This window comes from Corylus avellana, chromosome 4 (assembly GCF_965113065.1).
Source record: "Corylus avellana chromosome 4, dhCorAvel1.hap1.2, whole genome shotgun sequence".
Taxonomy (NCBI): domain Eukaryota; kingdom Viridiplantae; phylum Streptophyta; class Magnoliopsida; order Fagales; family Betulaceae; genus Corylus; species Corylus avellana.
Window position 1 is genome coordinate 23556242 of NC_142493.1, and position 26955 is coordinate 23583196.

General features: G+C 36.5%; 2 protein-coding genes and 1 pseudogene across 4 annotated transcripts; all 3 read left to right on the forward strand.

Moving 5' to 3' along the window:
* The first annotated feature begins 1644 nt into the window (after positions 1-1644).
* ARD4 (RmlC-like cupins superfamily protein) lies at positions 1645-5255 on the forward strand. Its single transcript, XM_059591439.2, has 5 exons — positions 1645-1846; positions 2005-2092; positions 2215-2309; positions 4361-4600; positions 4870-5255. Exons 1-5 carry the CDS (start codon positions 1835-1837, stop codon positions 4996-4998), a joined length of 564 nt encoding a protein of 187 aa, XP_059447422.1. The 5' UTR covers positions 1645-1834; the 3' UTR covers positions 4999-5255.
* Positions 5256-7886: 2631 nt separating this feature from the next.
* LOC132179891 (acireductone dioxygenase 2) lies at positions 7887-21324 on the forward strand. Of its 2 annotated transcripts, none has more exons than XM_088515767.1 (7): positions 7887-8037; positions 11204-11315; positions 11403-11497; positions 11973-12087; positions 12159-12283; positions 20995-21065; positions 21175-21324. In XM_088515767.1, the coding sequence occupies exons 1-7, from the start codon at positions 8020-8022 to the stop codon at positions 21239-21241; spliced, it is 603 nt and encodes a 200-aa protein (XP_088371893.1). In that variant the 5' UTR covers positions 7887-8019; the 3' UTR covers positions 21242-21324. The 2 variants fall into 2 exon arrangements, with proteins under 2 accessions (XP_088371893.1, XP_059448664.2); XM_059592681.2 differs by lacking the exons at positions 20995-21065; positions 21175-21324 and adding exons at positions 12990-13060; positions 13152-13458 and having other exon boundaries at positions 7897-8037.
* On the forward strand, positions 18216-20017 carry LOC132177115 (heat stress transcription factor A-7a pseudogene; annotated as a pseudogene). The gene is made up of 3 exons (XR_015911848.1): positions 18216-18268; positions 18583-18860; positions 19205-20017. The product of XR_015911848.1 is annotated as a heat stress transcription factor A-7a pseudogene (transcript).
* Positions 21325-26955: the final 5631 nt, after the last annotated feature.

Sequence of the window (26955 nt, forward strand, 5' to 3'; positions counted from 1 at the left end):
TCTACGAAACATAGTCTAACATTATAAACAATACATCGAAAGCCTAATCCATGCATGTAAAAACTCTAATAAAGAGTTAGACACACTAAACCATTATTAAAATCCTAATTATCCATTGTGGACACTGTAGAACATTTGGTAAACAATAATCGAACGTCTGACTAGATGCCATGTAATATTCAATAGGTACCTGAATGCATGAGAAACTCTAAACTACTACCTATCATGTATCAAACCATAATTACATCTTCTAACAACTTAATAAAAATGTGTTAAACCATACCAACATGATAAATCTTGAAAAATAAGAGTAAGCTCATAAGTCAGAACTTTTTGGAGAATCATTGACTTTTAATAGAGAAAAATTATAAACTCATCATGTCATACTTAATAGTCTAAGAGTTTTCCTTTGATTTTTCTTAAGTTTAGGGCACAAAATTACTTTTTACTTCCATAAGAAAATATATTTCACAATAGCTTCCTTTACCTTTTCCTATACCATTAAAATATTATTTATTTACAAAATACCAGTTCCCTATCTACCCTCACTTTTTTTTTTTAACAAAATTTCAATGCAATCTCCAATTAAAGACAAAAGATAAAATATAAGAGAGGAAAGAGACATGTTTATATTAAAATAATGTATATGAAACCACTTTTGGTTCCTTACACACATGGAATAAGGAATTAGGATTCTAGTTATATTGGAAAGGTATTTTTGTTCCTTAAAAAAGTAAAAAAACAAAAATACTAAATATTATCTGGTTCAAATTAACGGAAGAGAATCCTATTCCCCTGCACATTGGGAAATACAAAATTTTGTTATGGGCCTAAATAATTAAGGAAAAAAGATAAACAAGACTCCCCCACAAGTCTCAATTTCAGTTCTTCTGGGCCCATTAACGCAATGGCTTGGGGCAACATGGGAAGACAACATGTGGATAACATTTATCTGTCAACATAAGGACAGCCTCAAGTTCTTCTGGACTGGACCGGGTTGCTTTTGATTCATTTGGGATTATTAATGGTACCATTTTTTTTTGTATTGTTTTTTTTTTATTTTTTTTATTTTTTGTGAACAGTCTCTTTTGTTTGGGTTTGTTGTGATTAGGAATAGGCAGATTAACCGTTTATCGCCTACCAATTGTTTATCGATTACCACCGAATCGTCACCGATCGACTTTCGACAGTTGGTAGGTGGAATAAAAACATTATTTCAACATCGGTTTGATAGGCGGTAGATATTTTTTTTATTGGTCAACCGACAATTAATTGACTTAGCCCATTTTTTAAGTGAATTTTGAATTTTATCTGATAACTTTCCTTATTGTATGTTGTCCAGCTAATTTGTAATTGTCATTTCGATTCATGTTACATGAATTTACTTTTCCTTTTAATTTATAAAACATATTTTTTATTAATTTTGTAGTTAATTAAATATAAGGAGTAAGATTTTGTGATTGTTTTGAAATTTTCTTTTAACATAAAGAAGAAAATAGTATAAAGGGCATCTATTGTCAGAATATTAACGAGTAAGGGTCAACATCTTCGGCGGGGTGCCTGAGCAGAAAAAACGACTGGAGATTGGAGAGCTTAGGCCAGACGATAAATGCCAAGAACGATAAGATTTTTGCTAAAGCCTAAAGGCACATACAATCCACAAATATAACCAGAGACAGTTGAGCAGTACACGTGGCAGACAATGTGACGAGAATCAAGAAAATCTAAAACCGGAAAGTTCGAGAATAACAACATTATAAAAATCGAAAGCCGCTGGTAGCACTCTCAAACAAACACAGTGTTCACCATTTCTAAAAGGTTTACCGAGTCACCCATGGCAATCGAGGTGAGTTCTACTTTACTTCTTTCTTCCTCCGAGTTTGGTAATTAGCAGTATTTCCTTATTAATGAATATCTTAATCTGGGCATTATGTTATCTTAATCAATTATTATGTATCGTTAAATGTCATGTTTTGTACTCCTAATAATTTACCGAAAAAGCAGGCATGGTTCATGGACGAGAGCGAAGAAGATCCTAGGCTACCTCACCATCGCAATCCCAAAGAGTTCGTTTCATTGGACCACTTGGCTGGTCAGACCTCCTTCTCTCTTCTTCTTCTTCTTCTTCTTCTTCTTTTTCTTTCTCTTTGTTTATGATTTTTAATTTTTATATATTTATTTATCTATTGTTGATGGGAATTGGTTATTATGCAGACTTGGGAGTGTTGTACTGGCACTTGAACCCAGAAAACTACGAGAACGATGAGGAATTGCAGAGAATCAGAGAAGCAAGAGGATACAATTACATGGTACTACACACTAATTCTTATCGTATTTTTCTTTTTTTCTGTTTCTAATTATTGAGACATTTGAAGACGTAAAATAGTTGTTTTGAATTAAATTAATGTACTATTTACTCTCCTAATTTTATATATTTATTATGTAACTCTTATGATTCTCATAAGTTACATATTGATTATGTATCTCTCCTAATTCTTATAGGTTACGTATTGATTATGTATTTATTATATTATTGGCCCTATTCAACTATAAATAAGATATTTTATTGCGCAATTTCAATCAAGTGAAAGAAAGATGTAACCCAAAAAAAGGCTTGAAGTGTGGATAGTATAATATAATTTAGGGAATGGGGATACATTAAAAAAGAAAAAAAAATGCTACTATTAAGTCCCACCAATTAAAGGCAAATGATTATTTTATGGCTGTATGTTTATCTGTATACCCTGATAAGTGCAGGCTAGGAATTATAAATTCAAAAAGGGGAATATAAAAATAAGTGTAACAATGTGGATTAGTTGTCAATGCAATTTTTTTTTTTTTTTTTTTTTTTGGGAGGGTGGTGATGCAGCGTGGTAGACATCATTCCTTTCAACAAATTTTAGTGTGTGAATGGAAGGACTTACCTCCTTCTATGGATCCTCAATGAGGATAGATGTCATAGATAAGTAGAGAGGTCAAATCTACTGAAAAATCTTCTTGAACAAATTCATCTTCTTCTTCCACATGAGATGGATTTGAGGCTTGCTAACAATAGTGAAGATAGCGTGTAGCTGATCTAGTGCATCAAGCCTTACCTCCCTCTCCCTCCATTGACATTGTGCCTCTCCAATGATACACTCGTCATCCTTGTCTATAAAATGTGGATTTGGTTGACGGTGATGCTTGTTAACACCACCTTTGGCGGCAAATTGTTCAGTTAGCGCTTCAATTTGATCTCCAAACTGCTCAAATTGACCACCAAATCAAACAAGCTACTTCTTCAAGCGTTGCAAACGTGTCGTCAATTGCTCATCCCGTGTTGTGTCCTTGCACTCATACACGTCTCCATGGCTTGCATGTTTGTTTCCTCCTCCATGTGGTCCTCTATACGTTATGGTAGGAAAAAAAAACTTGGCTATGATGCCAACTGATGCCACATACTGTAGTGGGTTGCAAAATTAACAAACACAAAACTCACAACTCTTCTTCTATATCAAGGAAATGAGGCAAAATAGGAGAAAACTCAACATTTTAATGTTTCTTATTGAAAGCTGATGAAAAATAAACATAAACTGTGGCCAAGGCCGTCCTAAGTGAGTTTATACAGAAAAAAAAAAAAAAAGAAAGTCAAAAACCTACTGAAAGACAAAAGAAAGCTGACTTGTTGCAATTTCGTTCAATTCGAACAAGATTTGACAGAGACATTGACCGATTATCTCGGGAACATCTCGTTAGAATGGTAAGTCTTGTTTGAACAAGACATACGATGCTACACTTTGACCAAGTTCTCTGAACCAAATTGGTGATCTTCCATTGACAGCTCAATTTGACCCAACAAATGATGAAATTGTAAAAAATCTTCACGAAATATGATCTTTTAGCCCCTTTGAATAAGCTTTCCAATGCCACAAAGATTGTCTCCATTGGATGTCTACATCACAAGATATGGACGTTTTACTCAACTGGTCTGCACTGGGGGCTATATATAAGAAAAACTAACAGATTTTCTTCCATTATCTATTGTATTTAAAAGGCTTTGCCTGCCAGTAGGTTTTAATTAAGGGTGGCCTACTTCAGCATCCATCTTTTATTAGTGTGGGAGAAGAAAAAATAACTGTGAGACATTTTAGCACGAAAGAAGAAAAAGTAGATGTGGAAATATCATTTCACTTGATTAGTTAGATGATTGTGTTGAATGAGTAATGGAAGTAAGCCATGCCTGTTTGTTGAACGCTTGTAATGTGTTTGTAGGTTTCTATCAGCCTATATGGGGCTCTGATGTAAAAGTTTTTACCGATTAAAAAACATTTCCTTTGGTTAATTAATTAACCTGATCATTTTGCTTGTAAACGTGTTGAAGGATTTGCTTGATTTATGCCCAGCGAAAGTGCAAAACTATGAAGAGAAGCTGAAGAACTTCTACACAGAGCACATACATGCTGATGAGGAGATACGTTATTGTTTGGAAGGAAGCGGGTACTTTGATGTTCGAGACAAGGGTGACCGTTGGATTCGCATTTGGATCAAGGCCGGTGATCTGATCATATTGCCAGCTGGAATCTACCATCGGTTCACTCTCGACACCAACAACTACACCAAGGTAACAAAGTTCCTCAAAATATTATGTAATACTCCACGATTATGTTATTTTGCAGCCTGTGGTCTTGTCTTGTAGACATGAACTACAGCATCTGCATTTTGATAACGATGACTTAACCACGAGCCTATATTATGGATCAGGATTATTTATATTTTCAAGGATTAACTTTATGTGGGTGTTAATTTTTAAAATCATAACCATTATCAAATTGACCTACAATATTTAATAAGGCTCTTTTTGGTTGGTTGATTATTTGGCGTTATGCGCAGTTGATGAGGTTGTTTTTGGGAGAGCCAGTGTGGACTGCATATAATCGGCCACAGGAGGATCACCCAGCAAGAAAAGAGTACATCAAGAGTCTGACTGAAGAAGTGGGAGTGCCATTGGAAGCTCACTAAGTGTACTGCATGTCTATCTACTTAAAGGAAGATTATGGTGCCATATAATATAAAGCTCTTTTGTGTTCCTGAGTATTTGCAGGTGTAACCATAATGTATGTGTACTTATATTTTAGTAGTACTTGTATTTTGGTACTAGAGGTCTTTTCTGCACTATCTAATAATTGAGTTATGCAGTTGGCAATACAGATTGAACTCTATTAAACAAATTAGCAATGAATATTTATGTATATATACATGTAACTTGCCCATTATTTCTGGGTTTGTCTTTTGATTTTGTTCTTATTATATTTGTTTTGAAGTATATCAATCCTCAATTGAGTCTAATCATGTAATATTGAGGAAAGATATTTTGTAAGTACCTGATACATGTTACTTGCAGGGTATTGTTGTGAGTGATCAAACCAACTGAATGAGAAATACCATTGAACTGTTCAGAATATATTAAAGATGCTACATAGTCTCCCCTATGAGGAAACCCTAGAGGTGAAGGTTTCTTTTGCCGTAAGGCACGTTGGTCTCTTAGGATACGTTTGGTACATGGTGTAGCTATTCCATTAGAAAAAAAATGAATAACTTTTATTAAAAATGGAAAAAAGGTGGAATATGGTTGATTTTTACTAGTTACATTATGTAGTTTTATAGAAGTTTACTAAATAGCATTACTCATTTATAAATGCATAAATACTTGGGGCCTTACATTAATGGTCCTTTCTAAATTTTTTTCTTCTTCTTTAATTTCTTTGTGTTAAAACAAAAACTGTGCATTGTCTCTTAGGTCCGCAACTATGGAGTCACTTTCTACGAGGCAAATAATTTAGGTTTTCTAAAAAAGGAATGATACATCTTCAACTTGGGGACCAACTTTTTTCTTATTTTTTAATTTTAAAAAATAACAAATTAAAAAAATTTATGAAGCAATAATTTTTATTTTAGTCATTCTTTTATTTGTTATTTTTTTTAAAAAATAAAAATACATATTTTTTAAAATTAAAAAATAAAGAAAAAGTTTCTAAAGCAAAATACAGTTTTTTTATTTTATTTTTAAAAATACCAAAAAAAGAATAATCAAAATAAAAATTATTGCTTCAGAAAATTTTTTTTTTAATATTTTTTTTGTTATTTTTTAAATTAAAAAATAAGGCAAAAGTTGGCCCTAAATTAGACAAAATAGTTAGGCCTTTAACATTTTTTTAAAAAAAATAATATCTACTTAGGACTAAAAAAACACTATAAAAACGCTAGGTGAGCACCTAACGTTTTCCAATAATCTATGCAACCCATTACAAAGGAGAAGAGAGCCAGCAAACCCATATGGGCGTCAAATTGGTGTGGTTTCAAATGGACGGGGTCTGTAAAATTTGGATGTATTTGTATAAAAATGCCATTACTGAATCCTAATGGTCCAATTTCTTCAATGAAGATAAGCCAATTCCATGTGGGGCTAATTTCAATGGACAATATTGGCCCCTATGGCTAATAATATATTTTTGGTGTTACAATTTTTGTTTTTATTTTTTTGACATAATAAATAGGAAAATGGAGGAATGATATTCGAACCGGTGACCTTGGCTTCATGAGATGTAATTCTTAGCCATTTGAGCATATCCGAGACATTTTCAGTATTTCAATTGGTTACGAATTTTTGAAACCCATTCCAACGGAATAATGCTACAAGTCTTTCTTGAGTCACTCTAAGAACGACGTGACTATTAAAATTACCATTGAACTTGTGATTGATTCTTATTGAATTTTGATCAAATAGTAATTTTAATAGCCATGTCAAGAAAAACAAAAAAAAAAACTTCTAAAATTACTCATTCTGGTCGCCTGACCTTTCATGGCAACATAAACGAAATGCAACCATTTGACTAAATGTATATAAAGTTAATTTGCACACATAAAATTAGAAAAAATAGTGGGCGTGAGGCGTGACTCTTGCAAACCATCTAAACATATTCGTTGACCTAGTTTTTAGACACTCGAAATGACCGTAATACCCTCACAATTACAAGTCTTTATTGAGTCCCTCTAAGAACAACGTGATTATTAAAATTACCATTGAATTTGCGATTGATTCTTATTGAATTTTGATCAAATAGTAATTTTAATAGCCACGTCTAAACATATTCGTTGACCTAGTTTTTAGACACTCGAAATGACCGTAATACCCTCACAATTACAAGTCTTTATTGAGTCCCTCTAAGAACAACGTGATTATTAAAATTACCATTGAATTTGTGATTGATTTTTATTGAATTTTGATCAAATAGTAATTTTAATAGTCACGTCAAGAAAAACAAAAAAAAGACTTTTAAAATTACTCATTCTGGCCACCTAACCTTTCACGGCGACATAAACGGAATGCAACCATTTGACTAAATGTATATAAAGTTAATTTGCACACAGAAAATTAGAAAAAATAGTGGGCGTGAGGCGTGACTCTTGCAAACCATCTAAACATATTTGTTGACTTAGTTTTTAGGCACTCGAAATGACTGTAATACCCTCATAATTACAAGTCTTTCTTGACTCCCTCTATGAACGACGTGATTATTAAAATTACTATTGAACTTCTGATTAATTCTTATTGAATTTTAATCAAATAATAATTTTAATAGCCACGTTAAGAAAAACATTACTCATTTCGGCCGCCTAACCTTTCACAGGGAAATAAACGAAATGCAACCATTTGACTAAATACATATAAAGTTAATTTGTACACAGAAAATTAAAAAAAATAGTGGGCGTGAGGCGTGACTCTTGCAAACCATCTAAACATATTCGTTGACTTAGTTTTGAGGCACTCGAAATGACCGTAATACCCTCACAATTCAATGAACCTGGACAAAGCACTATCCTCACCATCCGTGTCTAAGGGAAGGGCAGTTTTATCTTTTCGACTCCCTCCCGGGCCCCCTAGAGGATTTATAAGTGGCTTCTGGGTTTTCTCACGCACTCATTCTCGCGTAGCCTCAAAGCTTTGATTTCTCAAGAGTTCGACAGCCAAGGATTGGAACGATGGGTGCCCCAGAAAAGGTATGCCCATCAATCATATGTTTCTGTTTGTTTCCTTGGAAAATATTCAAATTTTCTCGAGAAAATTTTTTCTTGGTAGTATATTCTTAATTACTCTATTAGGATTGAAAGTGATCTAGAACTGTTTGAATTGCCTGCATGCTGATTTAACATTGATGTGTTTTACATGCTTTGCTCGATTGTGGGGTGGTTTCAATTGAACAGCTTGGATGAGTTTTTTTGAGTGGTGGATTGGAGAGTATAAGTTCTGATTGGATTAACTTCTGATGGTACACGCATGATAAGTTTCTTATAAGAAATTTAAACGGATTAATAGGCTGGAATACTGAAACAAAAATCATATTGCTTTGGAGGCGAGCTTGTTGTGTTCTGGACTGGTTTTCAGCTATTTTGTTGAATTTATATGCTTGTCTGTGAACCCTGTTGATATTTTTCGGACGGCTGGATTGCAACGGGGCTACTGCAAAATAAGGAGCCGGTCTTTGGTCTCCGGGGACTGGGGACAATCTGATGCTTAAATTAATAGGTATTTGAAAGAATAACTGAATAGGAAAAGAGAGAATTTTTAGGAGAGAGAGCATGTTGCCTGAGTTTTAGAGAGAGTGACTCTTTTAACGTGAGAGGCTCCTGAAAATGGTTTATGGATGGGTGCTTGAGTGGGCCTTAGGCATATTTATAGCACCAACAAACTTAAATAAGGCGTGAGAGCATTTCTAGTGAGCTCTTCAAATTTGGCTCTTGTCTAAAAATTTGAGAAAACTCACAAAAAGAGTTATTTAACAAGTTTTCTACTTTATTTTAAATTTAACCTTTGCCAATAAAGCTCTCCAAATATCAACAGCCAAAAAGTAAAAGTTATTTAGATTTTTAAGCTTATATATATATATATTCATTTCTCTTCTCTCTCTCTCATCTACCAAGAACAAAGAAAGAATTAAAAAAGAATATCAAACTAAAGTAGAGAAATATATAGATAGTTTGATGTTTAGTTCATTTTAAAAGGAGCCCTCCAAATTAGAAAAAAAATTAGTTTTTCTCTTGAAATTTAACTTTTGTTTGAAGAGCTCAATAGGAATGCTTTGAGTTGGTCAAATATGACTTGTGCTGGTTGAGTTTGGAAGGTTATTTGGATCTGAAGCCTTTTTCGAAGTATTACAAAACATTTTGCTTTCCCATATGTATATCATAATCAGGAGGACTGCCTGCCAGTTGCCACAGTTGTTGCAACTGCTCAATAAGCGTGGCTGTGGCCAATGATCCCAGGCCATGTGCCAAAGTGGGACCCACCAGTTCATGCTCTACACTATGCATGCATGGATTCATCAGCCATGTTGAGCTTGCTTTTATTGGTGCTAGTTGTAATTTTCATGGCTCGCATTTCTCTTGTATTAGAGATGGGGAAGATGACATACTTGGGTTTTTTAGATTTGACATTCACATATGGATTCTATGTTATGATGAGATATGAAAGTAAAATGAGCATGGGAACTACCTCTTGCCCAAGTACAGTGGACCAGGACAACAGGATGGTTTGGCTTTGATATATCAACACTCCATGTGATATCTAAAATCTTCACATGTGAAATTGGCAAAACAAAGAGAACCTCCCTTTAACCTGAATTTTGGAGTACTCGTTGTTTAACAGGCTAAATCTATATGATCATTGTCGTCACTGGATGGCTGTTCAAAATTAAGATCGTAGGTCCTTACTCCTGAATTTCTTGTTCAAGGTATCAGCAGTTAGGGTATTCTATATTTTTTTGTACTCCAAATCCACTTTGACATATTTCTATGAACATTTAGTTTTTTATTTTAAAGTTAAGGTCTGCCTTCAAATAACTGTCAAGTTCTCACTACGTATCATTTAGGTGCATTGTTTTGCCCTTTTTCCCTTTTTTTTTTTTTTTTTTTTTTTTTTGTTGGTTCCAGAAGTGGTGTTGACTTGCAAAAAACTTTGGTTTTACACTGTGTATTTGTTTTCCTAATAGCATAATTATCTGCTGCAATTGCTTCTATAAGTTTTTGTGCATGGTCTCTCTGTTGAGGATAGGCCTCTAAAAGGTTGATGCCTCTAATCATTGATTCCACTTCTTTCTTGACACTAGCTCTGGTCTCCAGCCTTGTTGACAACTACTCAAGTGTTTGCTTTTAGATGAGGGAGGGGACCCGATTAATCAGATAAGCTTTAAGAATCTGCAATGGTTGTTATTTACTTTTGACTTTTTGTTTTGAAAGAATGACAGAACGAGGTCTGATGAGGAAAGGTGTGTTCTGGGTTGTTTGATGCTGATTGAGATTGGCAGTGACGCATGCAGAAAGAAGTTCATGGAAATTAAGTTCATAGACTGATGAAATCTAGACTTCTGATTTACATTGTGTGGCATGGTTGGATATTTATAGACTTCTAGTCATGTCTAAGTATAGTCTTAGTTTTTTATTAATTTCAGGTCATAAGCTCCCGGGTTTTGTTTCATTAGAAATTTCTTTAACTTTGGGAGTCAAGATTAATCTCATAATTTCCAGTATCCCATTATTACTAGTTTCTTGATTGCCTTCTCTTTATTTAGGGAAGGTATGACTACGTTTATCAGGAAAGGGATTCCTGGCAGCTTACAAAAGCCTATGTAATCTGCCATTTCATATGGCAATCAATCTAGAAAATTTGCAGCAGTTTTTCTGAAGCTTCTCAAGGGTGTGATTACCTTCTTTTCCTAGGTGTGATTCCATAGAAAACCTAGGTGTGGTTCTGTAGCATTTTTCCCCTTTTCTTCTACTTCCTTTTTTTCTTTAACCATTTGAAACTAAAGCTGCTTTGCTCCCTGAGGCAAACCAGGCCTGGACCATTTGAATTAAACCTGCAAAAACTTTGATTCCATGAAAATAATTCGTATTGTAGTAGGATCAAAACCATGCCTAGACCTTTATGACATCACATCACATCACACCACAACTAATGCTAATACAGTGCGTTAATTCAAAGATCCTGCATCAGATTAGGAATAGAGCAATTTGTCATGCGTCAGATTGTTTTGCATAGATATTTCAACTTGATTCCTAATGATTCAATCATGTAAAACCCTATGGGTTGAATTCATTGCTTCACACTCCCTTATAAAAAGGTCTTTTCCAGTCATGGGTTGTATTCTCAAACTTTCAATATATACAGGATCCTAGAGAGGAAGTCCTTCAAGCATGGTACATGGATGACAGTGATGCAGACCAGAGACTGCCCCATCACAAGGAACCAAAGGAGTTTGTATCCTTAGATCAACTTGCTGGTGAGCATCTTTAGAGAACATTAAATTTGTTAGATCAATAAATGTTTGGGTTTCTGACTTCATGTGAGCCATTTTGTTCACTTACAGAACTCGGAGTACTCAGTTGGCGACTGGATGCTGATAACTATGAAGCTGATGAGGAGTTAAAGAAGATTCGTGAAGACCGTGGTTATTCCTACTTGGTTTGTCTGAAAACTTGTGTTTGTTAATTTGTTGAGTTTGCCGCACTTACATACATTTTTATGTTTCTATTATCAAAAGGTCTAGTAAGACAAGATTGTTCTTTGACTAACTTATGGTTAGCTACATGCTTTGTCACGCTAGCTTATCAAGTAAAAATAATAATAGTCAACCCTTGTATTTGTTAGTTCAACATTGTAAAACATCACATACATATAAGATTGGGCCCCATAGCCAATGCACTATCGTTCAAATGGAACCTCCTCTCCCTATAAGAATAGGGTGGGATGGCATTAGATGTGTATGTAACTTAGGTTAGTAAAAAGAATCTGTTGGACTCTATTGGTTAAAATTTGCTTGATTCATTCTTACATTTAAAAGCTCATGATTAAGTCTTGCTATTTAAAAAGTTGCAAATTGAAATGAGTCTCTCTTGGCACTTGCACCATAATTTTAATCAGAGACACTGTTCTTCAGGACTTCTGTGAGGTCTGCCCAGAAAAGCTGCCTAATTATGAAGAGAAGATCAAAAACTTTTTTGAGGAACATCTTCACACAGATGAGGAGATCCGCTACTGTGTGGCAGGAAGTGGTAGGATTAATTGTCTTTATTTTGTTTTATCGTAAAAAATCAGGTTGTTGACTGTTTGCTTTTTGGTGAAGGTTATTTTGATGTCAGGGACCGTAATGACAAGTGGATTCGTGTTTGGGTAAAGAAGGGGGGAATGATTGTTTTGCCCGCTGGAATTTATCACCGCTTTACTCTGGATACAGACAACTATATCAAGGTATTGATGTGATACATACATGATCATAAAAGTAGCTTGCATCCATGCTGACGAAGAAACAATTTGAAACATCCCCAGTCCACAACCATTGAGCACACTCCATCCAGATTTTTACCTTTTCTACTGATACACCTCTTGACCACTTTTTAAGTTCTGACTATTCTGATTGTCATCTTTCTCAATGCTGCATTAAGACTTGGGCTATGCAATATTGTTGCCCATGTATCGACATATACGTTGTGAGACATTTGTCTTACATGACATTGACTCCTGTGGAGTTGACTCTTGTTGTCATAACTTCTTATGCTTCCCTTTTTGCTTGCTTTGCAGTATTTTGAAAATTTAGTTTATTAAACTTTGGATATGGATGTATTCTGTTATTACAACTTCCTATTCATATATTCCTATGCTGCACGTCACTTAAGTAGCACAAACATGTGTACTAAATGGATAACGCACACGGGCGGGACATATCTTGGACTTGTTTGAAAAATTAGATTAATTGCCCTTTGGTACTCACGACTCATGAGACATTGGTTTCACATGCCATGGACATGTCCTTGTGGGCTTCTTTTCAATGCCTCACTGCGATTGCAAAGTGCTGTTTAAAAAGGCCCACCAATGTTTCTCATAGTATCTGATATTCTTATGTTATATTATTATACATAAGAGATGTTTCTCATTAATGTATATATTTTTTGTTCAGGCAATGCGGCTATTTGTTGGTGATCCAATTTGGACTCCATTTAATCGTCCCCATGATCATCTCCCTGCAAGGTATGTTTTTGTCTCTTCTCTCTATTGTGGACATCCATGCTTGTCTATTTTGGTCTAGAGGGCATTCAGAAAGCTTCCTTCTTTCATGCAGGAAGGAGTATCTTAAAGGTTTTGTGGAGAATGAAGTTGGTGATAGTGCTGTTGATGCTGCCGCCTGAAATCTTCAGCTGCTTCTAAAACTGATCTCAAACAAAAATGTCTTGGCTTAAATAAAAACACCAATGTTTGTATGGTCTGGTATGCACGTGTGGTTCCCTTACTTGCCTATATCTCTCACTATGCTACTGTAGACTGCTTACCCACTACACAAACTTATATCTGTAACTGTTGTATGCTGTATATGGATGAAAATTGATAGAACCTTTTATATATTCAATAAGCATAAGTTCCTGGTTGTATTTGTATTGCGTTAATGGCAAGCATACTTGGTGGGAAGGGGCGAGTGAGATAGACATAAAGCATTTTTGTGGAGGATTTCTACTGCCTTCGGGAGGGTTCCCTATTAGGCTGCGGCTGGTTCAGTAGGGGAGAGAAACGTCGAAGAAGTGACATGTTTTATGCTTTGCAGATCTCGAGCAAAAGTAATTTGCTCTTAAAATAGGTGTCATGTCATTGATTACGATTCCTTAAGACCCCAAATAAAAAATATATATATTATGCTTCTTATTATTTTATTATTTGTCGATTATTATGTAGTGCATGGTTTATTGAGAGAAGGGGGGCCCAAAAGGTGCGCAACTGGCCCTTCAGGTCATTCAGAGGCTATGCTTTGTAATTATGATTTACAATGCAATCACATTGCAGATTTGCAGGGCACTAGCAATTGGCCCTACAATATTTTAATGGGATTAAGGGAAGGGTGTAGAACCTAAAAGAATAGGCCCGACAAAACCATATTTCAATACTTTTTTGCCTTACCAGTGTAGAATATCCTCTTACCAATTCCCTAAACCCTAGGGAAAAAAAATAATAATAATTTTTTGACCTACAAGATCTGAATTAAGAGAAACTTGAATCCAAATGGGAGAAGGTATTCATCTGGCGACAATTGCTTAATCATGATCATGTTGATAAGATATTGAGGTGAAATTGAAAATAGTCTAAACCCACTGAACTTGTAATGTGTTTAATGTTTGATTTGTCTAGTTGTGACTTATGATTTCCCACTGAATAATTAGGTTCCCCAATGGGTGTAATTAAATCAAAAGTCCGAACCAAAGAATCTCAAAGACGCCCACAACAAACAAAAGTGAAAAGTCGAAAAATGCAAAAATGCAAAAAGATGCTAATCAAGCTTGGGTGAGATCTACAACATTTACCATTCTACCACGTTTAATCCCTTTGTTAAGCACGTTAGAATTACTCAGCCACGTTTTGTTGAATGATTTGTTCATTGGCCTCCAATAAAAATGGACCCCAACTCCATTAATATTATATATACTTTTTATTTTTTTTTTGGATAAAAGTAGCTTATCTTATTTCACTCTCAAACAAAAATAATCACAATAGGCTCCGATCAAAATACTCCGAATCACAGAGTTCACGAATACATTCAGGATAATCAAAAATCCACACTCTATCCATGGACTGCATCGTTGCCATCCGTGCCAATAGGCGTGCTGCTTGGTTCGTGTCTCGCTGGATATAATCCATCTTCCACTGTGTGAAATACGTAAGAGCCATGTGTAGATCATCAGTGAGGTGTCCTCGCCTGCTCTAGTCTGGTGCATTAGAGTTCACAGCCTCAACAATCACCTTAGCATGCCCTTGTAGATGAATCTTCAAACAGCCCATTTGACGTGCAAGCTGGATCACCATGAGAGCCCCTAACGCCTTAGCTGCAGCTGGTTCAAGCAACCCAACCTGTGTAAGGCTCTTTGCAGCCAGCAACTCGCCCTGATGATTCCGAATAAGAGCTCCGTACCCTTCAGTCCCCGTTCGAGTTCCCAACGCACCATCCCAAGTCACTAAAAACCATCATCTTGGAAGAGGCCTCTGCTGACCCAAAATTGTTTGTAGTTTCGGTTGCCCAGATTGGTAGTCCCCTGGCATTGCCTATTGAAACTCCTGTATGGTAGCATTTGCTTGTCTGATGATGGTATCTGGATGAAAGAAAACTCCTTCATGCAATAAGGCATTTCGTCTTAGCCAAATTCATCGAGCAATAACCACAAATTTCTGGAACTCCTCCTGGTCACACTTTGCCAGCATCCCCTCTACAACTTGTAAGAAGTCCGGGCCATCAAACACACTTTTTTGTAAAATAACACATCCCCCACTCCACACATCTTGTGCAGACGGACATTGCCAAAGAATATGGAAGCCAATTTCCGCTTCAAGGCCACAGATAGGGTAGCTCGGATCGGAGATCACCTTGCAGCGAAATAACGCATCCCGCATAGGTAAAATATCGTGACATGCCTTCCAAAACCATATCTTCTCTACCGGTGGGATCTGTAGCTTCCAGATGCTCTTCCATTCCTTACTCATTTCCTTTTGAGAAGAACACTCAGCCCACTGCATGACTTCCCATTCCTTTTGAATATAATAAGCACTCTTGACAGAAAATACACCCCCTTTAGTGCCCCTCTAGATTTGCTTATCCTTTTGGTTTGTTGCACTGATGGGAAGCGCTTTTATCAGACTGCATTCCTCTTCCGAAAAGAGCTGCCCCAGCAGATTATGTTTCCAAGTATGCCCATCCGCATCAATTAAGTGGCTCACAGTGGCTGTCCGATCAAGCAAAGTGGGGTAAGATTGCACCCTATATGTTGACGGGTTGGGGAGCCAACGATCTACCCATATACGCATTGATTTTCCGTCCCCAATCCCTCCTTAATGAGTGCACATGAGCTTTGAATACTTTGCCACACATATGAGGGTTTCTTCCGTAATGAGGCCTCAAGTATCGTGCAATCCGAATGGTATTTGGCTCTCATTATACGGGCTACTAAGCTGTCCGGCATTGTCCACATCCTCCAAACTTGTTTTGCTAGGAGTGCTTTGTTAAAGCAAGCTAGATCCCGGAAACCCAATCCACCCCGTGCCTTCGAAATCCCCATCCGACTCCAACTCATCCAAGCAATTTTTTTGTCCTTCTCTTTATGTCCCCACCAAAATCTTGTCATAAGAGAATTAATCTCTGAACATAAAGACTTTGGGAGAAGGAATACACTCATACAATACAAGGGCATGCCTTGGATTACCGCCTTCAACAATATTTTTTTCCCAACTTGGGAGAGAAATCGTAATTTCCAATCTTGGAGTCTTTTCCACACCCTCTCCGTTAAGCTTCTAAAAGCTTTCATTCTAGATCGACCACCAACGCCGGTAAACCCAGATATTTGTCATACCTAGTTGTGGTGGGAATTCCTGCAAACTCAATTATCATTGCCTTCTCACTCATAGGAGTATTTCTATTGAAAAAATGGAGGTTTTGTTGCTGTTCATTTTCTGCCTCGATGCCTCCTCATAAGTTTTCAAAATTGCCGACAAATTACTCCATTGTGCAATATTAGTCCTGCAAAATAACAAACTGTCATCGGCAAAAAATAGGTGGCTAATCTTAGGGCCCCTTTCAGAAGTGGGCACCCCAGATAACAGCCCAACCCTATTTGCTGCAGTCACCATAGAGCTCAAAACCTCCGCACAGAGAAGAAACACATAAGGAGAAAGAGGGTCTCCTTGCATGATTCCCCTCGTAGGAGTAATGTGGCCACAAGGTTACCCATTTATCAAAACCGCAAAGTGGGCCGAAGAGACACACATCATCACCAATTGAATCCACTTCTCACCAAAACCCATTCTCCACATCACCGCCTCCAGAAATCTCCATTCCACCCTATCATAAGCCTTGCTTATGTCTAACTTAACTGCCATAAAACCCTTTTTGCCCCATATGCCAGTATGCATGGTATGGAGGGTTTCATAGGCCGCTAAGATGTTATATATACTTTATAAAAAACGAAATCCAACAACCCCACACAGCATTTAAAGGGAGCCAAGAGGTGTTCACAAACAATCGTAATAATTTCAAATTCCCACAACCCTAGATCGCATATGTTTGATCGATCCAATTGCAATTGAAGTGCCGATCGAACCTCTCTGAAATTTGTAAAAAAAATACATATCATTGGTTTGACCAATCCAGCTACGTATGATCACGCATCAATCAAAATCTCCAATTTTTTTATTTTCAACCTTCTGCTCAATCGACATTTTACACCGACTCAACCCTGAACCAAAACTTAAAACACTTTACGACCCAAAACCACATGTTTTAACACAAAAATTTGCCAACATACTAAACGTAACACTTAATGCGATATCTACATACATAATAGCAAACCTACCAAATAAAACCCACTACAGCTGCAATTCTACAAACTTCTAATATTTTAAGACCCTGCTTTTAATATATATATATATATATATATATATATATATAATAATAATAATAATAATAATAATTTCTATAAGGATTTGACACAAATTAAGACCTTTGTGCTTTCTAATAAGAGCATAGCAATTCAGCATGAAGATTTTCACCAAGACTTCATATGCCTTAAAATACAAGATTTTTTGTAATAAACTTTTCCTTGACTGGCTTCCGAAATAATTCTTCATCAATAGTGGGTTCCACCCTTCACAACACCATCACTCCATGGAAATTCCAGAATGTTCTGAAAGCCATTTCCAGTGCCATTAGAGGAAGGAAGCACACCTCGCATCTTTCCAATTGCAGAATTGCTCTGGAACTTTCCAGTATACGAAATTCTTTTTTTTCAAAACAAACAAAAGAAAGATACAAGGGGCTACGAAAGTCGGTATTATTTATTTATATATTTATTACTTTAATAAATTTATTCCATCACACTCTACAACCTTCTTGTCATTTTAGGTATACAAATCTATATAAGCGTGCTGCGTGCCAAACTACTTTCCCAAAGGAGAAAGGAGTGTGAGGATTGAGGATAGAGAAAAATATTCAATCCTATTTAGGCTCTCCTTGCACCATCGCCTTCTCCCAAAAAGTAAAAAGAGAAAAGAACCTACCCCCACCCCACCCTACCCAACAACAACAAAAAAAAAAAAGAGCGGCAAGATATCTATAAATTGAAGATATCCTTCTCACATTGACACCCTTAGTTCTTAGTTCTTCCGAGTTCCTCTCCCTTTCCCGACCTTCACAGCCGTGCGCCGCCCAAGGTCAGTTTTATCATAGTATTGGTGTTTGATTATATTTCTGTTACGTTTGATCTTTCTTTCCCTACCTTGTTTTTTTGTTTGTTTTGTTTTGTTTTGTTTTCTTTAATTTCATTCCCGTAGAACCCATTTGAAGAAACCTTCTATATATTATGAACAGCTAGCTAGCCTACTCTCATTAAAATTAAAGTAGAAGTTTCAACTGCATTCAGCATATATAGCCATCTTATTTGCTCAAAAACCCAAATCAAATCCATATTTCTGTGACCAACCCAGATCACAATTAATCTTCTTTGTGCCTTTTTTTTCCTAACCAGGAATCATAAAGGGAGCAAGTTTGTCTTTTTCGCCGCCGTCTATGGCTATTCATCCTCCTCCTCAGCCAATAGAGGGACTCCATGACGCAGGCCCTCCACCCTTCCTTACCAAAACCTATGACTTCGTCGACGACCCCACAACAAACAATATTGTTTCTTGGAGTACAGGGAGCAACAGCTTCATCGTTTGGGATCCCCAGATCTTTGCAACGAGTCTTCTCCCCAGATACTTTAAGCATAACAATTTCTCTAGCTTTGTCAGGCAGCTCAACACTTATGTAAGCGTTATTTAGACATTTTCATCTTTGTTTGCTTCTCTTCTTTTCCTGTTTAATAGATTTGATTGGCCTCTCTCTTTTTTCTCTTTATTTAATGGGTACGTTACTTAGTGCGGACATTTTGTTTGTACTCTTTCTCTGTAAATAGAATATTGTAAAAGGCTTTGATGTGTGAACTTCCGAATTACCTTAATTTTCTTTTATCAGTTTCTTTTCCTTGTCATCTCTCATAAGTTCTAACTAACAAATTTTAGAGCTTTTATGACTTTTAAGTAGTATTCATCAATGTTACTCTGAGATTGTTTATGAATGTGATCATGAGGAAGGAATTTGATTAATGTTAGGGCTTTAGGAAGGTTGATCCAGAGAGGTGGGAGTTTGCCAATGAAGGGTTTCTTAGAGGAAGGAAGCAGCTTCTGAAGAACATCAGAAGGAAGGCGACTCAACCTCAGGCTTCACAGCAGCCTCTGGACGCTTGTGTTGAGGTTGGTCGGTTTGGATTAGACGGAGAAGTTGATTGGTTGAGGCGTGACAAGCAGGTTCTAATGGCAGAACTGGTGAAGCTTAGACAGGAACAGCAGAATACTAGAACTTACCTTCAATCAGTGGAAGATAGACTTAGAAAGACAGAACGGAAACAGCATCAGATGACGAATTTCTTGGCAAGAGCAATGCAGAATCCCAACTTTTTACAGCAATTAGTTCAGCAGAAGAACAGAAGAAAAGAACTCGAGGCAGCAATAAGTAAGAAGAGAAGGCGACCTATTGATCAAGGTGGAGGAGGAACCTTTGTTGTTAAAGTTGAGCCTCAGGATTCCAGTGGCATGTCCGAGTTTGAAATTTCAGAGCTGAACAGATCACTTGGTATTAACATGCAAAAGAACCCATTGGGAGAACATATAGAGAATGGAGATCAGGAACATGATGAAGGATTCTGGGAAAATTTGTTAAATGAGAATATCGAAAAGAACCCATTGGGAGAACATATAGAGAATGGAGATCAGGAACATGATGAAGGATTCTGGGAAAATTTGTTAAATGAGAATATTGAAGAAGAAATTGTCCTATTGGGTCTTGAACAAGAAGATGATGATGAGGAAGATCATGTGGATGTTGTGGCTGAGCAGCTCGATCACTTGGCCTCTACTTCTAATTAATTAAATAGATGATCAGAAGTGTACTATTTTGCTTCAATTATGATCAGCTGGCTTTGGCTTGGAGAGTACTTGTTATCTGACTGCCTAATTAATCTACTGTTTGTTTTCCTATTTATTTAGGTCTCCTTGGGTTTCTTGGAATGGACAAGCTAGGGAGCGCATGCAATACATGACACTCAACTCTCAAGAATGTACTTCGAAGGGCTAAGCAGAGGGCATTAATGCATGTCATTGCAAACAATATTAATTGCTTGTTTTGTATAATTACTCAACAATTAATTCTATCTCTTTTAGGCGCCCTTCAATGTGATTAATTAATTGTCTCCCATTGATCTTTAATTAGTGGTGTACGTCTAATATTGCCTTTCCCTTTAGTACGTACGTTTGAATTGCTATATTGATTTTTCATTCTTGTTCTCAAAATATATAGAAAACTCCATGCATGAACTCTTTAACAGATTGTAATTGCTTCTTATGCAAGGAATGGGAGTAAATTTAGTCATATGCAGCTGGACTTGATGAGGAGCTAGGATTAGCTCCAAACACTAAAACCCATATGCGGACAACACATTTCAGATCATGCATGCTACACTTTGTCTCTCACTGTTTTCGGTAACACTATATTTTTGCTCTCTACGTTTAATTTTCTGCAGTATAATTTGGCATTTTGTAAGTGTCCTGGAGGTTGTGGATTATAATGATTAAAAGCTTAAAATCTTATTCATTGCTTTTGGCACATTATAAAACCATCGTTCTCGTGAACAAATCTCCTTCTTTTACAATCTAGTGAAACATGAAAGGCTAGCTAGGGTTGCGGCCATGGACATGTCCTTCTGGGCTTGTTTTCAATGCCTCACTCCGATTGCAAAATGCTGTTTAAAAAGGCCCACCAATGTTTCTCATAGTATCTGATATTCTTATGTTATATTATTATACATAAGAGATGTTTCTCATTAATGTATATATTTTTTGTTCAGGCAATGCGGCTATTTGTTGGTGATCCAATTTGGACTCCATTTAATCGTCCTCATGATGATCTCCCTGCAAGGTATGTTTTTGTCTCTTCTCTCTATTGTGGACATCCATGCTTGTCTACTTTGGTCTAGAGGGCATTCAGAAAGCTTCCTTGAGTGTTATGGAGGTTTTATTTCATGCAGGAAGGAGTATCTTAAAGGTTTTGTGGAGAATGAAGTTGGTGATAGTGCTGTTGATGCTGCCGCCTGAAATCTTCAGCTGCTTCTAAAACTGATCTCAAACAAAAATGTCTTGGCTTAAATAAAAACACCAATGTTTGTATGCTCTGGTATGCACGTGTGGTTCCCTTACTTGCCTATATCTCTCACTATTCTACTGTAGATTGCTTACCCACTACATAAACTTATATCTGTACCTGTTGTATGCTGTATATGGATGAAAATTGATAGAACCTTTTATATATTCAATAAGCATAAGTTCCTGGTTGTATTTGTATTGTGTTACTGGAAGCATACTTTGTGGGAAGGGGTGGTGAGATAGCCATAAAGCATTTTTGTGGAGGATTTGTACCGCCTTCGGGAGTGTTCCCTACCAGGCTGCTGCTGCCTGCAGGTTCAGTAGGGGAGAGAAACATCGAAAGAAGTGACATGTTTTTATGCTTTGCAGATCTCGAGCAAAAGTAATTTGCTCTGAAAATAGGTGTCATGTCACTGATTACGATTCCTTCAAGACCCCAAATAAAAAAAAATATATATATATATATATTATGCTGCTTATTATTTTATTATTTTTTGATGCATATCGCAAGCCCCCAGAAGTGCGATCGAGCATACGTGTACCTGCGATTGAGCGCACTTTCAGACACTTGCGCATCAGACCCCTTGTTGTGCGATTGATCGTCCTTGTACCTGCGATCGATCGCACACGGAGTTGCTTATGTTATATTCTGTGTTTCAAATTAGATTAAACCGTCTTTATTTCCTTGTTTTAGTAGTATTAGGGTTTTGGGAGTCAATATTTCGTTATTTTATTAGGTTTAGGGTTTTGAGAGTATTTATGTCATATTTTATTATGTTTAGAGTTGTGGGCTATAAATATATACTTATAGCCTCCAGAGAAAGACAGTTGTTGATTATTATTGATTTTGATTAATGAGAATACTTAGAGTTGAGTTTATTCCTCTTTTCCTTTAAGCTTTAGAAAGTATCTATTGTTTTTAGAAGAATTCTTAGATCATTGATAGAATCAAGATTTAGAATTAGTTATCCGCTGCTTTATTGTTGTTCTTCGCTACAGCTTACTAAATTATGCTGCATCAATTGATATAAGAGTTCAGTTACTTTCCATGAATGGGGAGGAGCAATTACTTTGTAGACATGAACGAGGTGTATGTGCGCACGGAGACAGTACGTAAGGAGCAACCAGCGATTCGTTTAAGGCAAATGAGTGGTGGGCTGAACAATTGTCATCACCAACCAAGACCGCGATTCACGGAGGCGGAAGGCAAATTTATCACCTAACATTGGCAACACACGGAGGATCGATTCAGGGCTATGAGGGATCAAATTGAAGACTTCACTACCGAATTATTCAACTTGTGTGGTTGACATGGGAACGGATCTAGAAACCCGTTTGCGGAGCGCCGAACGTACGGACGTCAACACCTTGCGCAAGCTCATGCCAATCAGCAGGTAAGTAGATTTGAACTCAAAATTTTGAAGTTCGATGGGGATCTAGAACCTGACACATTTTTGAATTGGGTGTTGGCTGTTGAAGAGGTTTTTGAATTCAACGGGGTGCCCGATAAACAACTAGTCTCTTTGGTGGTACATACATTCCGGGGAAGAGTTGGTGCGTGGTGGCAACAACTGAAGAAAACTAGGACGGGGTAAGGCAAATTGAAGATTAATAGTTGGGAGAAACTATTGAAATATATGCAGGTCGCTTTTTTTTCCCCATAGTTATACCATGGGTTAAAAGTCACAAAATTGGAGACAATGGTCTATGGCGGTGACAAAGAAAATTGAAAATTCCTACAAAAAAGAGGTATGTAAGAAAACATGGAGTGAGGCGAAGAGTCCACGATAGGCCAATTGGACCTCTACTTGTCAACCACAAATCCATAAACCGAATCTATATTCTGTGGAGGAAGAAAAAGAATCTGTAGATGAAGCGTTTCAGGAATCCGTATTCATTGATGAAAAGTTTAGACATGAAGATGATGTAGATCCTTTGCAAGGATTTATGGATTGGGATTCCCCACCAACCTATGATGACGATGTCAATGAGAAAGAACCGATTGAAGGATCTTTGGCATCCAACCTAGAGGACGAGTACGAAGATGATGGATTTTCTCCCATGCTTGGCGGCCTCTACCCTGAAAAAGATGACCAAGAGGAAGAATACGAAAAAGATGGGTTTTCTTCCATGTTTATCAATTGGAAGAGGAAGAGCCCACGGGTGACATCGCCAATTATGAAGAGGTTGATGAAGACTTTTCAGGTGAAGTGCCTAATTATAATGATGAATGGGTTGATTATGTTGATTTCCTTGGGGTTGAAAGTATTTTAAATTCTCATAATAATGATTGTGATGAGTTCTATGCGGTTGAGGAGAATTATTTATTCACAAGGGCAATTACGACTAATCCATTCTTGAGTATCTTCATGGCACATGGAAGGAAGAAGGAGCGAACGAAGAACGGCAAATCTGAAGTATTGCCAAATGGTGTATGGGGCTTTCATGACAACCATCAAAGTATTTCGATGATGAGAAGCGTGAAGTTTATTTTGGGATGTTGCCTTTTCGTGATCTTGAGGAAGGGCGAGTGAAATGAGTTGACTGGACATCCGAAAGACCGTGGAAAGAATCGGTCGAATTCGAGTGCGAATTCTTTCCAGCAAGGGGAGAATGATGCAGATCACAGGCTCCCTTGAAGTGCGATCGAGCACACGTGTACCTGCGATCGAGCACACTTCCAGACACTTGCGCACCATGCCCTTGGTTGTGCGATCGATCGCCCTTGTACCTACGTTCGATCGAACACGGAGCTGCTTATATTATATTCTGCGTTTTAAATTATGTTAAGCTGTCTTTATTTCCTTGTTTTAGTAGGATTAGGGTTTTGGGAGTCAATATTTCGTTATTTTATTAGGTTTAGGGTTTTTGGGGTATTTATGTCATAGTTTATTATGTTTAGAGTTGTGGGCTATAAATATATGCTTATAGCCTCCAGAGAAAGACAGTTGTTGATTATTATTGATTGTACCTGCGATCGATTGCACACGGAGCTGCTTATGTTATATTCTGTGTTTTAAATTAAGTTAAGCCGTCTTTATTTCCTTGTTTTAGTAGGATTAGGGTTTTGTGAGTCAATATTTCGTTATTTTATTAGGTTTAGGGTTTTGGGGGTATTTATGTCATATTTTATTATGTTTAGGGTTGTGGGCTATAAATATATGCTTATAGCCTTCATAGAAAGAAAGTTGTTGATTATTATTGATTTTGATTAATGAAAATACTCAGAGTTGAGTTTATTCTTCTTTTCTATTAAACTTTAGAGAATATCTATTGTTTTTAGAAGAATTCTTAGATCATTGATAGAATCAAAATATAGAATTAGTTATCTACTGCTTTATTGCTATTAAACTATAGAGAGTATCTATTGTTTTTAGAAGAATTCTTCAATCATTGATAAAATTAAGATCTAGAATTAGTTATTCGCTGCTTTATTGTTGTTTTTCGCTGTAGCCTACTAAATCACGCTGCACCATTTTTCGATTATTATGTAGTGCATAGTTTATTAAGAGAAGGAGGCCCAAAAGATGCGCAACTGGCCATTCAGGTCATTCAGTGGCTATGCTTTGTAATAATGATTTACAATGCAATCACGTTGCAGATTTGCAGGGCACTAGCAATTGACCCTACAATATTTTAATTGGATTAAGGGAAGGGTGTAGAACCTCAAAGAATATGCCCGACAAAATCATATTTCAGTACTTTTTTGCCTTACCAGTAGAATATCCTAAACCCTAGGAAAAAAAAAAAAAAATCATTTTTTGACCTACAAGATCTGAATTAAGAGAAACTTGAAACCAAATGGGAGAAGGTATGCTCACCAAGATTGTATTCATCTGCCGACAATTGCTTAATTAATCATGATCATGTTGATAAGATATTGAGGTGAAATTGAAAATAGTCTAAACCCACTGAACTTGTAATATGTTTAATGTTTGATTTGTCTAGTTGTGACTTGTGATTTCCCACTGAATAATTAGGTTCCCCAATGGGTGTAATTAAATCAAAAGTTCGAACCAAAGAATCTGAAAGACGCCAACAACAAACAAAAGTGAAAAGTCGGAAAATGCAAAAAGATGCTAATCAAGCTCGGGTGAGATCTAAAACATTTATCATTCTATCACGTTTAATCCCTTTGTTAATAGTTTCCAAAAGGTAGCTTAATTGGCTGGAACCATGCCTAATGAAGCAGAGGTCTTTAGTTCGAATCCTCATTTCTCTCTTGTGTGGACATGTCCACCAAAAAAAAAAAAAAATTTCCCTTTGTTAATAACGTTAGAATTACTCAGCCACGTCTTGTTGAATGATTTGTTCACTAGCCTCCAATAAAAATGGACCCCAATTTCATTAATATTATATATACTTAATGAAAAACGCAATCCATCAACCCCACACAGCATTTAAATGGAGCCTATAGGTGTTCGCAAAAAATCGCATAATTTCAAATTCCCACAACCATAGTATCAATTGTCAAAATAATGGAAGGGTTTGTGTTTCATTTTAGGCTTAGAAAGATATGGCATCTCTCCATAAACAAAGAACAGTGGCCTTCACTCTGAATGAAAATTATGGCTTAATTAAGAGGCTTATAAAGGTAGGATGAAAACTGGGTTTTAAAAGGTGAGTTGGCTACAAAAATAAAATTATATGTACCCATTTTGATCGATCAAACTTTAAGGTTTCAAGATCGCATATGTTTGATCGATCCAATTGCAATCGAAGTGCCGATCGAACCTCTCTGAAATTCGTAAAAAAAAAACATATCATTGGTTTGACCAATCCAGCTACGTATGATCACACATCAATCAAAATCTCTAGTTTTTTATTTTCAACCTATTGTTGAATCGACATTTTACACCGACTTAACCCTGAACCAAAACTGAAAACATTTTACGACCCAAAATCACATGTTTGAACACATAAATTTGCCAACATACTAAAACGTAACACTTAATGTGATACCCACGTACATGATAGCAAACCTACCAAATAAAACCCACTACAGTTGCAATTCTACAAACTTCTAATATTTTGAGACTCTGCTTTTAAAATATATATATAATAACTTTTATAAGGGCTTGACATAAACTAAGACTTTTGTGCTTTCTAATAAGAGCATGACAAATCAGCGTAAAAATTTTCACCAAGACCTCATATGCCTTAAAATACAAGATTTTTTATAATAAACTTTTCATATTCATCCTACCTAAACCCACCGCGACCCGTCCACGTAATCCACAAAAAAAAAAAAAGAGAAAAAAGTCAAAAAGCCACCTATATTATTGCTGACTGGCTTCCGAAATAATTCTTCATCAATAGTGGGTTCCACCCTTCACAACACCATCACTCCATGGAAATTCCAGAATGTTCTGAAAGCCATTTCCAGTGCCATTAGAGGAAGGAAGCACACCACACATCTTCCCAATTGCAGAATTGCTCTCGAACTTTCCAGTATACGAAATTCTTTTTTTCTAAACAAACAAAAGAAAGATGCAAGGGCTACGAAAGTCGGTATTATTTATTTATATATTTATTACTTTAATAAATTTATTCCATCACACTCTACAACTTTCTTTTTTGTCCTTTTAGGTAAACAAATCTATATAAGCGTGCCAAACTACTTTCCCAAAGGAGAAAGGAGCTAGAGGATTGAGGGGAGAGAAAAA